At 49.2% G+C, this 15,714-nt stretch overlaps 1 protein-coding gene across 2 annotated transcripts; it reads left to right on the top strand.

Annotated features, from left to right (window-relative positions):
- Positions 1-5,047: 5,047 nt before the first annotated feature.
- PLAU (plasminogen activator, urokinase) lies at positions 5,048-10,948 on the top strand. Of its 2 annotated transcripts, none has more exons than XM_014860616.3 (11): positions 5,048-5,204; positions 5,531-5,618; positions 6,068-6,101; positions 6,252-6,359; positions 6,685-6,859; positions 7,036-7,127; positions 7,316-7,535; positions 7,751-7,899; positions 8,472-8,612; positions 8,988-9,136; positions 9,811-10,948. In XM_014860616.3, the coding sequence occupies exons 2-11, from the start codon at positions 5,562-5,564 to the stop codon at positions 9,985-9,987; spliced, it is 1,302 nt and encodes a 433-aa protein (XP_014716102.1). In that variant the 5' UTR covers positions 5,048-5,204; positions 5,531-5,561; the 3' UTR covers positions 9,988-10,948. The 2 variants fall into 2 exon arrangements, with proteins under 2 accessions (XP_014716102.1, XP_014716103.1); XM_014860617.3 differs by having other exon boundaries at positions 5,068-5,204; positions 5,536-5,618.
- The last annotated feature ends 4,766 nt before the right edge of the window (positions 10,949-15,714 follow it).

Below are 15,714 nucleotides of genomic sequence, written 5' to 3' on the forward strand. Positions count from 1 at the left end.
CCTTGGAGAGAATAGACTTTCTCGTCTTTAGCTCCTGTCATGCTTCCCACCATCACTGCTGGTAGAGCCAACAGGAGCCTCCTGCTTCGATCACCTTCTCACTCTGCATACCCACCTATCTCAGGGACCTCCTGCTGTGTCCCTCCTCCCTCTTCTCGCAGACTTCCACACATTTCATCCTATAGTACCTCCTAATAGGAGACTGACGTCTCCCCAGGACTTGGCTGCCTCATCACACTATTATCAATCACTGCTTGGAGAAAAGAAGGACCTTCTGCAAGTGGGTAGGAAGACACAGAGACTGAGGGTGGGGATTGAAGGTGGTCAGGAAGGGAGGAATGAGGATTCAGAATAGGAGGGGAGAGGGAAGAAATGTGTCATGAGTCTCCTCAAAAGTCAATGAATTCTGAATCTCATCATTTTCAGTGAATGAATTCAGATGATTCACTTCCCTTCGGCAGCCCTCTATTCCCCTCTCTGTGTAATGGAAAGGGAAGTGCTGGCACTTGCTTTAAAGACAGAGCAGCATATAGAATCCAGCTTGGGAGAGCCAGGAGCACATGAAACTATATATCATATGGGCTATGGCACTTATGTTGGTTTTCTTCTGAACAATATTTTTGATTATATTAGCTCCAGACTGAATGTATTTCTCTAAACATCATTGACTTTTTGGCAGTTTTCAGCAAACCCACCAGTTTCTGGTTTCCTATTCCAGCCCTTTGTTTCCTGGTATCCCCCTTAGCTTCCACTTAAGCAGCCATTGCCATCTAACATGGTAACCTGGGCTCTAAGCAGAAGTTCTAGGACCAGGGTCTAACTTTGGCTCCTGGTGACGGACTCAGAATTCAGAAGCTATGGAAAGCTGTGACCAACACTCCTTTAACATAATAAGTTCCTGACTTAGGAAGTAACTGGGTTTAGGTTAGAGACAAAGGAAAATTTGGGCCAAGTATCAAAATATTCATGCAGAAGTCTGAGCTGACTGGCCTGGGTGGGGCTAGGAATTGGGCCAGAGATGGTGAGGCAGGAAAGGGCGAGGAAGGGTAGGGGGTCATAGGCTAAAGCTGGAGGGACCAACTTGGCCCCTCTGTTCATGGTGCTACTGACGACAGAGTATAACCTCAGGGTGCAGCCCCGGGCTCTTTGCTTTCCATGAGTAAGGAAGCAAGAATGTGGCTTCTCCCGCCCCACTCTTTCCACAGGCCACTGGGGGCCTAGCAGCTCCAGCACCTCCCCTATCGTGTTACCAGGCCCAAGATGTGGCTTTCAGTGCCAGCTGTGACAACAGCATCTTTGCCCTTAGCACTAAACATGCAGGGAGAAGGAGTCCTCAGACCCAAGGAAGCTATATGACCAGCAATTAGCACCTCCTTCCCAGAACTGCACAGGAATCTGTCTGCCCCAGTGTAGGAAAGAAAGAGAAGAGCTTCAGGCCGCAGACAACAGAGAGGAGTCGGGGGAAGTGGGAGTTGGGGTTGTGGGGGCGAGCAGCACATGCAGCTGGCCAGTTGCTGGGAAACGCTGGCTAAGGACATAGCATCTTCACTTAACTGGAATCCTGGGATGGATTCCAGAATGGCCTAGTCTTCTGGGCCAGTACAGCCATGGTCAGGAAGGCCAGGCAGGCACTCAGGGTAGAAATTATGGTTTTCAAAGTTCATCCTATCTCTAGTGTCTAGAACTGTGCCTGGCACATAGTAGGCCCGTGATAAGTACTGGATGAATGAACAAAGGGATGAACAAATGCTTTCACACACAAGCATGGTCTCATTCAATCTGCAAAGTGAGGCATAGGCAGGGCAGGCATTGCCTTATTTTATGGATGGAGAACTGACATCACGAGAGTTAAGTGTCTTGCCTAAGGTCATTCAACTTAGATGTGGCAGACTGGAGGCTAGACACTGTGCTCTTTTTATAGTACCATGTGAACATTCTTGGTATAGCAGTCCAGGAATACATCCTATGACTGGACATGAACTTCCTTTGGGGTCCTGCTGGTCAGAAAATAGCCCTTCAGGGGCTCAGTTTCCTGGACACAGTCTCAGGGCCAACTTTGGACATCCTGGTCCTCCTTGCCCACCTGGCATCTGCCTGCCCTTTTATGAGCAGCTCCAGGAAAAGGGGCCCCTCCATTAGTCTCTGTTGTCACATCTAACTCTGAAGGTCTGGATTCCTGAGACACAGAGGCAGGGAGCTGGTGGCTTTACACTGAGAGTCAGGAACAGAACGAAGTCACAAACATTCAGTTCCTTTTTCTCTTATCCTTGATAGAAACTTCAGATAGCCTAGACCTCCAAGTTAGTTCCTGGAACTCAGACAAGCAACTAACTCATCTTACAGCAAGAACCTCCCAGAAGCTCGGAGCCCATAGTCTGAGGAGTGTTTCTAGAAGGTCTCCAAAGCCAGGAAGAGGGCTCTCCTGAGATGGAATATCTTACATCAGCTGGCCCTTCTCTGCACAGCATTCTGTCTTGTACCTTTCTCTTATGGAAGCTGTGAGGTATAGAGCAAGGGAACAAAGATCAGAAAACCTGGGTTCTAGTGCTGGCTTTGTTACTCATCAACTGTGTATCTTCTCTCCACCTCATTGTCTTCATCTGCAAAATAGGAATAAAAATTCTCAGCTATATCATACGGCAGTTGTGAGTTTAAAGAGGAATAGTTTATATCAAAGTGCTTTTAAGCACAAGACAGAAACGATGCCAGTACTATTTTTTATGGCAAGAAAAAAAGACAAAGAGGAGGGAAACTTCCAGGATGCCCCAAAGCCCTCTGTTCCCCCTTGTTCCCGATTCATTTATAATAAAGCACCTGCGTGAACAAGGCACGCACCAAGTGCTGAGGGAGAGACAAAGTTACTTAAGATGTGATCTCTGCTCTCAAAGGATTGAAAGACTAGCACAGACTGTGTACCAAAAGACAGACACAGAGATTTTAGAGAGCGCCAAAGATCACAGAATGAAAAGGAAGTTCTACGAAGAGTTAGAGGCTTTAGAATTGTTCAACCAGGTGAAGAGGCTGCTGGGGGAAGGAGAGGGAAGAGATTGTCACGCTGCATAACGGTCTCCAAGCCTCTTTGACCAGGAGGAAATGAAGTCATCCTGCTCTTGAGAATCAGCATGACAGCCTCCAGCCAAGTAATCTGGAGTCATGAGAGCTGCTGGGGAACTCTGTGATTCATGCGACTGCTGGGAATTTCCTGATAACTAACCTAGGAGTTTCGGGGTAAGTCCTCAGGCTGCAACATCTCTGTTTACATTTTGATCACGTTTGTTTACAACTAATGGGTTCTAAATCTAAACAAAACATGTCACAGTCTTCTAGAGGAAGTAGAGAGGCCAGGTCTCAGGCCTGTAGTACCTCTGACTCAGTCCATCCCCTGGGAAGTGGCAGCTCAGCCTGGCACAGAAAAACTCTCTCTGGAGGACGATGGGTCACCTGCCTCCTGAAAGCTGGAAGGTTAACTTCTACTTTCCCCAGACAGAGGCCCACATCCTGAAACCTCTGGCCCGAGCAGAGCAAAGAGGCTTTCCTCCTTCCTGGCACTCTCCCTGACCTCTTCCTGCCGCCTTCAAGTGGATGCAGAACCAAGGTCCAAGTTTGCTAGACAGCAAAATGCTGTAGGCCTAGTCAGTGAGAGGGACCAAACCTTGGGCCTGGCTGTGAGCCTCTAATGAGTTATAGGGACTCAGTCTCCTCCCCTCCCATTAAGGGAGACAGTCTTGCTATGTGGAATCAAAGTGACCTCAAGCTCTGGTTCCCAACACTAGGCAAAAGGGATGTGGGTGACTGAACCTCAGAGTTCCTGCTGAGCTCCTTTATGCCCGAGGGATATGTGCGTGTGCATGTGTGTGCGTGTGCTTGTGTACACAGATATGTGCACTCGCCATCAGGCAGGAAGAATGGGTGGAGTCCTTTACACATGGTCTGTCTTTCTGGAGGCCAATCTTATGATAAGCAATTCTTTAATCTTATTAGAAACAAGGCTGTATGATGAAGTAGAATACTAAATACACATGCATTCAGAAATCTGTAATCATCTTTTTGGAATGGATGATACAAGGACGTGTTTTCAAAAATTTATACAGTGTAAAAGGGCATACAGTGAAAAATAAAACTTCTTCTCATTTTTGTCCTCCAGTTCCCTAATTCTTCTCCTCAGAGGTGAAAACAGAACTTCCTACCCCTCCACAGTTTACTGTCTACATTAATAACGCTTTACTATTCCATTGTCTTTATTAACTAACTATACCCCGGCCCAAGCAAATAAATGGGTTGCTCATTGTAGGAACTTCCTGAAAGACCCATCAACACTTCAACAGAAAGCATGAACAGTTTGTGCCCTAAGACCTTGTTCTCACAATCCTACAATATTATATCATGACCCTTATCTAATCTTTATCAAGCCCACACTTGCAAAGACCACCCTTAAAATGCAAATTCTCAATAACATGCGACCTTACCTACCCTCTCTGGTCCCCCACGACCAAACTCCCTAACCGCGGTAAGCAATAAACTTAGCTTTGTCTTATCTGCTGGTTGCGTTGACGATTTGTGTGGAGCCGGTATTCGACAGAAGCAGCCCCTATTAGCAGGGGGTTTGTCTGTGTTTCAGTGAGAGTCACGTGCATTTTCAGGTTGAGAAAGAGACTTCATAGCTATATGAATGCGGACTATGCCCCTATATACCTAGGGTGGGAATCATCCTCCCAGGTAGTTGGGGGTCGAGTGTGAAAAGGCTGGAGAAAAGCTGACTTAGGGGATCTGTGGGGAATCATCAGAGCTGTAACGGGAGAGAATCCCGGGACCTCCGCTCCTCTCTCCACTTCGGAGCCCGGCACTGGGGCGGGGCCCGGGGCAGGTAAATGGGAGGAGGGGGCGGTGAATTTAGATGCCTCTAGATCCCTCAGTTCAGACGTGGCTCGTCCCCTCCGCCAGGGACCGCGCTGCCCCTCACACTCAGTCAAGGCTGAAGAAGGACGCGGGGTCGACGTCGCGCGGGGCTCCAGGGAAGAGGAGGGAAGGGAGTGGGAAGGGCGATCTTGGGCTGGGGCGGGGCCAGGCTGGGCGAGTCCTAATATAGAGCTCGCGCCGCTAGCTAGCAGCACAGCGCAGAGACTGGAGCCCCGGAGCCCCGCCAAGTGTCAGAGTCAACCTGCCCCCGCCGTTCCGGCCCCGCAGTGCTCTCGCCGCAGCCGCCGGTGAGTGCACGCCGCCCCAAGAGCGCAGGGCGAATGCGCCGCGGTCCTGTCCTGCTGGCTTCCCTTCCCCCTACCCCGGCTGCTCCGGCTCAGCGGCGGCAGCGGCCGAGTCACCGCTGCCCGTGTCCGTGCCCTGCGGGTGCTGGTCCAGGCGGCGCCGGGACCCCCGATGCCCGAGAGAGGAGAGACGGCCGAGCCTGGAGAGCCTGGTCACTGCGGGCTCGCCCCACAAGGGACCTCGGGACTCCTGCCGTGAACTGCAGTAACCCACCCCGCCCGCCTTCTCGCTCCTCCGCTTCTTCCCCTGACTTCTCCTTTCCTTGCAGAGCAGCTGTCTAGAGCCCCAGCCTCGCCACCATGGGAATCCTGCTGGCTTGCGTGCTCCTCTGGACTCTGGTCGTGAGCGACTCCGAAGTGAGTGGCTTCCCTGCTTTGACTTATGGCGGCGGGGTTTGCAGGACCCCTGAACAGCGCCGGGGGAAGGGGGCTGTATAGGGAACCGGAGTCCTCTGAATTCCATCAACAGCAGGGTCAGACCCTCCCAGGAAAATAGGACAGGTGTGGCAGTGGGGGCCTTGAGAACCAGGGGAGTCCGCACTTGCGGGCAAGGGAGGAAGAAACCGCAGGGACTACCCCAGCCTGCTGGCACCTGATATGTGAAGCTTGCTTGAGTCAATCCATTTCTTCCTGCCGGAAATCTATGATCTTCCATCTGAGGGCTACTTAGACATGAACAGAGCCAGGAGAGAGGGAGCTGGAGGGAAGGGTGAGTTTTGGGATTGGGGCCAGTTTATCCACACCCTGGAGTCCCAGGAGCATGGGACCTTTAGTGAACTTCCCCCTTTCCCTCCCATCTCTTCCAGGGCAGCCATGAACTTCATCCAGCGTCCAGTGCATGTGAGTATCCATCCCTTGCGCAATATCTGGCTGCACAGACATCTTGGAAAAGACTCGGGGGCAACCCTTCCTGTCCAGGCTAAAGGGCTGGCTCCCCCCTTGCCTCCTCCCACACTCTTTTCTTATACCCCTAACCTTTGTGCTCTCCAGCGAACTGTGGCTGTCTGAATGGAGGAACATGTGTGTCCTACAAGTTCTTCTCCAACATTCAGCGATGCAACTGCCCAAAGAAATTCCAAGGGGAACATTGTGAGATAGGTATGGGGATCCTGACTCTAACTGGGGAGGAGGGGACACCAGAGATTTAGGGGCAGGGAGAGATGGGTGGGATGCAAGAACAGGCAGGAGTTAGGAGCTGGAGGTGGTGTGAGGGACATATTTATCCCTATGTGATGTACACAGTCAAACACACACCATCTCATGAAACTGTGGCTGCATGAATGTGAGATGAAGATGGAAGGAGACCCTTTTCTAGTGTTTTCTGCCAGGCCTATAATCATGTGAGGCCTGACAGGGTCTCTAAAATGCCTATTTAAACTTCCTCCTTTTTCTAATATTTTCTCATCCTCACATTCTTCCACAGATACATCAAAAACCTGCTATGAAGGGAATGGTCACTCTTACCGAGGGAAGGCCAAAACTGACATCATGGGCCGGCCCTGCCTGGAGTGGAACTCTGCCACTGTCCTTCTGAAAACGTACCATGCACACAGACCTGATGCCCTTCAGCTGGGCCTGGGGAAACACAATTACTGCAGGTGAGGTGGGGGCAGCAAGGGCCTCGCGGAAACCCTTGTTACTGTTCCCTCCTGCTTCCAGAGTGCTGGCCATAGCATGAGAAAAGCAAGGCCTCTGGTTGACTCTTCCCTGGAGGGGAGGATGCAGGAAAGGCATTCAGGGTTGGAATGATACCCTCTACCCTCTGTGTTGCCAGGAACCCAGACAATCAGAGAAGGCCCTGGTGCTATGTGCAGGTTGGCCTAAAGCAGCTTGTCCAAGAGTGCATGGTGCACGACTGCTCTTTTGGTGAGTGTCACTGGCCTGTTTATGAAGGTAGGGCGGAAGGGGATAAACGCATATGGCCCCTTATCCCATCACAGGAGGGATGAGGATAGAGGCCTGCTAGGCCTTGAAAAACTGGGAGGTCAGAGGACAAGGAAAGGGATACTTTATCCTGCCTGCCTCCCAAAGACATCCCTCTCTTTCTCCTCCAGGAAAAAGTCCCTCCTCTCCTCCAGAAAAAGCAGAGTTCCAGTGTGGCCAGAAGGCTCTGAGGCCCCGCTTTAAGATTATTGGGGGAGAATTCACCACCACTGAGAACCAGCCGTGGTTTGCAGCCATCTATAGGAGGCACCGTGGAGGCTCTGTCACCTATGTGTGCGGTGGCAGCCTCATCAGTCCTTGCTGGGTGCTCAGCGCCACACACTGCTTCATGTACGTCCCTCTGTCTCTTCTCCCTGACCCGCCGCCCTACCCCAAACATATCTCTTCCTCTTTCCCAGCAAAGGATTCCACTTCAATTCTGCTCCCTCAGCCCCACTCCATGCAGCCCACGGCCTTGGGAACAAGTCATGCTCTGAGGTGGTGGGGAGGGAAAAGTGACAGGATCTCATGAGATCACACTGTCTGACAAACCTTCCCTCCCGCAGTAATCACCAGAAGAAGGAGGACTACATTGTCTACCTGGGTCGGTCAAGGCTTAGCTCCAGTTCGCGCGGGGAGATGAAGTTTGAGGTGGAAAAGCTCATCTTGCATGAGGACTATAGTGCTGACACACTCGCCCACCACAACGATATTGGTGAGTGGAAAGCCCTCATCTGCCATAATGATGATGGCTGGGGGAAGAGGGGTGCAAGAAGAGACTCAGGTAGGAGGTTGAGGTTGTAGGGGAACTTGAGGACCCTGCTTTACACAACAAAGGGAGTGGTGGAGAAGGGTTCAGAGTGACATATACGAGGGGCCTGTGCTCCTCTGTAAAGTTCCTGAATTTCCAAACAGGTAGCCCCCTTGGGCAGCAATGGCCCCAGGGGCATATGGCTTGGGCTGGGATGAGATGCAACCTCTGTCTGTCCAGGATATAGAAGTTGGAGAGAGCTTTGGGCTGGATTTTAGCCCAGCTACCTCAGCCAGGACTTTTTGCAGAAAAAACCCATATAGTTGTATGCAGCATCCTTGGCTGTCCAAGCTTTTGTCAGCAGCTGGAACAAAGCTCTTGAGGCATGGGACAGGGGAGGCTTGTTTCAGGTGACAAGCTACCAGCAGATCTCCCAGGATGACCCCTGACCCTAACTGACCTAGGGATAGACAGCTACTCCCTCAGCATTTGGAGGGGAGAGATGGTGATCACCTAACCCTTTTCCCCTCCCCCAGCCTTGCTGAAGATCAGTTCCAACACAGGCCAGTGTGCACAGCCATCCCAGTCCATACAGACCATCTGCCTGCCCCCAATGTATGATGATGCCCGTTTTGGCACAAGCTGTGAGATCACTGGCTTTGGAAAACAGAATTCCAGTAAGTGATATTTGGGGCTGCCTGAGTGTCCTGGGGGAATGTAACCTAGAAGTGACCTAGAAGTCACTTGTAACCTAGACATGAGCTCAGCTTGATCAAGGGAGGAGTATGGAGATAGAGATGGGAGCACCATGGAGGCAGCAGATGGGTCCAGGAACGGAGTAGGGAGCATTGTTTACAGAATGACGGGTCATAAAGGTAAATAGATGGGAGGTGAGGGGCTATAGGTGGGGTTAAGGTTCAGATTTGGGTGGGAAAAGAATAAGGGTTTTCCCTGTTAGGGATGATTTTTGGTCCCCTCCCTGGCAGAAAGTCCCAGTGGGAAGGCTGGACAGATACATCTTAACATAAATTCCTCCTGTTTCTTCCATCTAGCTGACTATCTCTATCCAGAGCAGCTGAAAATGACTGTTGTGAAGCTGGTTTCCCACCAGGAATGTCAGCAGCCCCACTACTATGGCTCTGAAGTCACCACCAAAATGCTGTGTGCTGCTGACCCGCAGTGGAAAACAGATTCCTGCCAGGTGAGAGTTCCAAGTGTCTCTCTCCATCATCTCCCCATCTCCCCAGGGCTCCTGGGCCCATCCCTGTCAGCTTTGGGAAGCCTTTCTCCAGCCAAAGCCCCAAGAAGCCAGAATGGGGAGCTTGGGTCTTAAAAGGTTTAAACCAATCCTTATGTGTTTATCAAACAGTTGTCATGAGCCTGGCTCTGTGCTAGGTACTTCAGACTAGGGGAGGGAGGGGGACTAAGACCATAAAAAAGAGAAAACAATAGAGAAAAATACAACTCAGTGCTCAGGGTGTGATGTGAATTATATCAGATGATTAGGAGAGGAAGGTGAGTGCCAACTGGGTGGTCACACTAGGGGGACGTTAAAGAGAATGTGATTCAATGGGAATTTGAGGAAGCAAAAAGAAGAAAGGAAAGCGGATCTTGGAAAGATAAAAAAATAAGAATGAGCACAGCATATTCTAGAATGGGAAGAAGTAGGGTCTGAGAATGTAGCTGGAATAGTGGCAGATTATAGGGTTTGAAAGCCAAGCAGAGGATTTAAACTTGATGTGGTAGGAAATGGGGAGTCCCTAAGCGCTTTGACTCTAGGAAAATCCCTTCTCTCTTAGGCATGATTGGGTGGTGGGATCAGATGGCCCCCTCCTCACTTCTCCCAGGGCTCACTTTGCATCTTTGGCTTAACAGGGAGACTCTGGGGGCCCCCTGGTCTGCTCCATCCAAGGCCGCCTGACTCTGACTGGGATTGTGAGCTGGGGCCGTGGATGTGCCATGAAGGACAAGCCAGGCGTCTACACGAGGGTCTCACGCTTCCTGCCCTGGATCCGCACTCACACTGGGGAAGAGAATGGCCTAGCCCTCTGAGAGGACCTGGGGAGCCAAGGGAGGAGAAGGGCACCACCCTCCCATGCTAACTGTGATTTTTGCAGTAGGGCCACCTGCACCAGCTATACAGGGAGAGACTGAGGAACATAGGCTCTGCAAAGACGGTTTTACTTGTGCTGCCCATGAGGATGAGCGACAATAGCTTTACCCTCGGATAAGCCTAGGTGCTGGGTGCCTAGCTCCCCCCGGCCAGGATGGAGGGATGGTCCTGACCCAGGATGGTATTGACCAGTAGTTTGTCTTTTTCTGGATTAAAGCCTCCTGGAGTTAAAAGTGGCATCTTCTGTGTATGGATGGAAGGAGACCCAGCTCCCCCAACAGTGGGCATTCATGAGGTACACTGTTGGGAAATGAATAATTTCCAAATTAGGAAGTGTAACAAAACTGAGGTCTCTTGAGGGAGCTTGGCCGGTGTGGGAACAGTGGTTTAGGGAGTAGAGGCACTAATGACTTGAGAGAAGGGCTCTGGCATTCCATGAATGTATCAGGTAATATTATATGTGTGTGTGTATATGTTTGCACATGTGTGCATGGACTGTGAGTATCAGTGTGAGCCAATGTATTCCTGTGTCTGACTGCAAGTCTAGATATTTCCCTAAACTATATGAACTATGATGCCACATAGAACAGTCTGTCTGGAGAGGTCATGGGTCATTCCTGGGGCTTCTTGGGTCCCCTACCTGATGATGCCTATGAATGTGTCATTCTGGGTTGTGGCCTGTGACCAGCAGTAGATGTCTCCATTTCACTTTCACACAGATGTCCCTTTCTTGGCCAGTTATGCCCTCTGACCTTCTAGCGGAGTTCGTCCAGTCCTCACTGAATGGGGTGAGGACCACTCCTGTACACTGAATATTTAATAATTATATTCTGCTGTTTTTATTTATATCTATTTTTGTAATTTTGAATAAAGACGATCAATAAAATGTGATTTTCTGAAGACTTTGTCTCTTCCCTGGTGCTTGTATGGGAGGGAGTTGGAGAGCATAGAAAGTAGAACATGACGGTGGTGGCATGTACCCCAGAGTCTCTTGTGGAGCTGCATCTCTGGACTTAATGGGGCTTTGAGAAGTAGAGGCTAGGAGAATTGTAGAGAAGGCCCTCCGAAGCACGTAATGTACAAAAAGATGCCCCAAGTCAGGGCCCCAGGGCTTGCTAAATGGTGTGCAGGCTGGGTGTCAACTCCCAATTCCGTCCTCAGCCTGCTTCCTTTGTGCAGTGTATATCTGATACAACTGTACACAGTGATCCTCTTTAGGATTAGTCCCACCATATTCTCTTCACTCCACCCCAACAATCCTTGGCTGACCTCAACCAAGGAGAATATCTGCCTGAGTGAAAATTGCTGATCTAAAACCAGCTCAGCTTGAGTCTGCAGCATTCAGGGAACAGAATGTAATTTCCCATCATCTGTGCATGGGGCTGGTGCTGAGTTTTCTCAGTGTGTTAATGGAGCTTGTGACCAGCCATTGCTATCCCTAACATCAGGGGGCTCAGAATCTAAAGCTGGGTGATATCCTAATGGAGGTGACCATATATTTTGAACCAGATATCAGCTTCTGAAGAACTGGGGTATAGAAGGCAGGCCAGGAGATATAGGTGGATGCCAAAATATTGGAATTTCCAAGCTATGTTGATGGGTTTTGGCAGTGTTTCTTAACCAAGTCACTTGAGAACCTTTTAAAAATATAAACAAGCCTATGCTCCACCCACAGAGATTGTGATCAGGTCAGGGCTAGTGCCACGTATTGTGATGGTAGAAAAGCTCCCCAGATGTTTCTGATTATCACCCCTGATTGAGATCCTTTGGGGACATTGGCCAGATTATGTGAAGGACCCAGAAAATTCAAGATGTTGTCAACATGTGTTCTCCGCGTGAACAGTCAGTTTTCTGAGTGGGGTTTGGGGGTGCAAGGTCTCCGGGCTTCCCTAGACCATGGGCCCCTGGAGGGCAAGGATCTGATTTTTAATCCCCACAATCTAGCATGTTGTCTTATTCAGTATGATGCAGTAGTTCAGAGCATGGATTTTGGAGTCAGGTGAGCTGGACTAGAATCCTGGCTCTAATACAAGCAGTGTGACTTGGGAAAGACTCTTAACCTCTCTATGCCTCAGTTTCCTCATCTGTGAAAAAGAGATAATATCTACCTCCTAGGATTGTTATAAATATTCATGAGTTCATAAGTCTCTTAGCATTATCCTGGCACCTAGAAAAGGCACAAATACAGTGGCTGTTATTACAAAGTGACGTAAATTTTTGTGGAATTGAATGGGAACCTCCTCCCCTCTTCCTCCTCAGGATTACATTGGTATGTTTTGTAGGGGCTGAAACTTGCCAGGAAAGAAAAGGCGTGATGCGAAGCTAAGAGGCCCAGCCCAGGCTGAGTTGCTGCTCAGCCTCTGTGTTCCCCCCCAGGGGCCAAGAAAGATCTTGTTCCAACATGAGCAGCTCCAGCATCAGGGCTCACAGACACTGAAAACAGGAAGTATGAGCCCCACTGGCGGGATTGAGCAATGGCACGCTAACTCTCCAGACCATTTCCCAGCCACCACCCCCAACCCCCAGCCAGCTGCTATCTCTTCCCTGATTCCTGTAGACCTCACTGGGGCTGGCCGGGATCATCCACTTCTCCAGCAACCAGTTTCATGGCTCCAGATACTACCCTGTCAATCACTTTAGGGACTGCCTTCTTCTAGTGCTCACTGTGTACTGGACACTGTTAAATTCTTTTTTTCTTTTTTAAAGATTGGCACCTGAGCTAACAACTGTTGCCAATCTTCTTCTTCTTCTTCCTCTTCCTCTTCCTCCTTCTCCTCCTCCTCCTCTTCTTCTTCTTATTCTTCTTCTCCTCCTCCTTCTCCTTCTTCTCCCCAAAGCCCCCTAGTACATAGTTGTATATTCTAGTTGTGAGTGTCTCTGGTTGTGTTATATGGGACACAGCCTCATCATGAGCTGATAAGTGGTGCCATGTCCACGCCCAGGATCCGAACTGGAGAAACTCTGGTTCGCCAAAGTGGAGGGCACGAACTTAACCACTTAGCCACGGGGCCAGCCCCTGTTAAATTCTTCGCATATTAGCTGCTTTCATCTTCACAACGATCCTATGCTATCATTGGCCCCATTTTACAGTAGAGAAAATGGAGGCACCGAGAGATTGACTGACTTGCCCAAGGCAATGCAGCTGGTAAGTGGCAGAGCCAGGGTTCAGACTCAGGCAGTGGGCTCCAGAGTGCGCAGGCCCAGCACTATAACATATGACCTCTCAGCAGGGCCCAGCCTGGGGAAAGGAGAGCAGCCCTCCTTTCACACTCCCTACTTCAGGGACGCTGGGTTTCTAGGCTAAGTGTATCCGAATTTCAACCCTGGCCTAGATTATAATTTTTTCTTCTTAAAAGATTCCCAGGCCAGGGGCTGGCCCCGTGGCCGAGTGGTTAAGTTCGCGCTCTCCACTGCAGGCAGCCCAGTGTTTCATTGGTTCGAATCCTGGGTGCAGACATGGCACTGCTCATCAAACCATGCTGAGGCAGCATCCCACATGCCACAACTGGAAGGACCCACAATGGAGAGTATACATGTACTGGGAGGCTTCGGGGAGAAAAAGGAAAAAAATAAAATCTTTAAAAAAAAAAAAGATTCCCAGGCCAAGTGAGGAGAGCATGCTCAGCCACCAGTTTCAAAGTAAAACTTCACCCTTCTCAAGCTAACCTCAGACTTTTTTGCTGAAACCTGGTTTCATTGAAGTGGTTTCCATTTTCACCAGAACCCCTCCTTCCGAAATATTCCCTGGCCCATTCTATTATCAGGTCTCAACTAGATTTCCACTTGTGCTCTGCTTGCCCAAGCTGACTCCCCACAGCAACCACATCCCTGCATATACCCCTCCACACACCCCCAGCATGTCCACCTTCCTCTTTGGCAGCAACCGTTTGAGACTTCCCTTTGAACCAGACACAGTGAGAGGAGTTGCTGAGGTGTTTTTTAAATAATAGTACTATTGTGATATAAATCACATACCATACAATTCACCCATTTAAAGTATACAACTCAATGATTTTTAGTATGTTCGTAGAGTTGTGCAACTACCACCACAACCAATTTTAGAACATTTTCATCACGTAAAAAGAAACTCACACCCATTAGCACTCACTCCCTTTTCTTCCCCAATCCCACTCTACTTTCTGTCTCTATGAGTTCCATATTCTGGACATTTCATATAAATAGAATCATATAATATGTCGGTTTTTGTGACTGACTTCTTTCATTTGCTGTAATGTTTTCCAGTTTCATCCATGTTGTAGCATGTGTCGGTACTGTTGCTGAGTTTTAAATAGAAAATTGGGAGAAAAGATAGTCTAGGCCCCCTTCTGACCTTGTAGTCCCATTGAGAGTCATTCAACAAACTCTAAAATAAAATTTTAAGTACTAAACATCAGGCACTGTTTTGAATGCTGAGGATATAAGAATGAATGGGATGTAGTCCAAGTTCTCAAGAGCTCACAACTTTGCAAAGGAGACAGAATCATGACCAAAGTTCAAGTGATAAATACTGTAATGAAAGCATGTATAAAGTGCATGAAACAATGATGTGAAAGCAATTAATTTTGCCTTGGGAAATCAAGGAAGACTTTACAGAGGAGGTGATATTTTACCTGGGCCTTCAAAGATGCAAAGAAACTTGCCAAAGGAGGAGGAGAAAGCCATTCTAGGCATGGGGAAGATCACGGAGGCGTGAAAAGGCAGGATGTTCTCAAGAAATAACGAATAAACTGCCGTGATAGAGAAAAGAGTTTGGGGGGCAATGAACAGGCAGAGAGTAGTGGGGGAAGGAGCTGGTGGGATCCAGCTGGTGAGGACCCTTAGACAGGGCTGATACTCAGCAGCAGGCACCAGTACTGCTCAATCACTAAATAGCTGCTGTGCCAAGATCCCCTCCTTGTAGCCCCCTGCTGCCCAGTCTTTCTCCATTTCTTCATGACCCACCAACCAAAGGGTTAATGCCTGACACAGCAGGTCTGAGAGAGACCCCTCTCTCCTCCAGCTGCCCACCAAAGTGCTGGTACTCTGAAGTCCTGCTAGTTACATATTTTGAATACCACCTCTTGCCCTGAAGTACTTTTTTCCAAAACCCAGAAAGTTAATTAAGGTCAAGGAACTATAAAAAGTGGGTTTTTTCTCTCTTACCTAAAAACTTCCACCCAATTGTAAAAGTAACTATAAAAGTAAAGTGCTCCCACAGCATTCCACAGCAATTGTTAACATCTCTGAGTCTCCTTCACAGTCTCAACAACCTCCTCTACTTAGCCTGGAATGTTGGGCTCCCCAACACCTGATCCTAGACCTTCTCCTCTTCACACCCTAAACTTTCTCCCAAGCAGTCTCATTCACATCCAGCCTTAAATTATCACCATAAACAACTGATTTACAAATGCTCATCTCCAGCCAGACCTCTCCTCTGAGCTCCAGACCCTTATTTTCCATTGTCTACTTGCCACCCCCTTTTGGTTGTCGCACATAGGGCATTTCAAACTCAATCAGCCCCAAACTGGCTGTATCTTCAGGTCCCAAACTGATGGACTTCTTCCTTCACTCTGTCTCAGATCATGGCACCACCTCCATTCACATGCAGAAACCTAGGAGTCATCCTAATGCTTCTCTCCTCTCACCCGCCTCATCCCATCCATCACCAAATTCTGGCAATTTGCCTA

This window comes from Equus asinus, chromosome 2 (assembly GCF_041296235.1).
Source record: "Equus asinus isolate D_3611 breed Donkey chromosome 2, EquAss-T2T_v2, whole genome shotgun sequence".
Classification (NCBI taxonomy): Eukaryota; Metazoa; Chordata; class Mammalia; order Perissodactyla; family Equidae; genus Equus; species Equus asinus.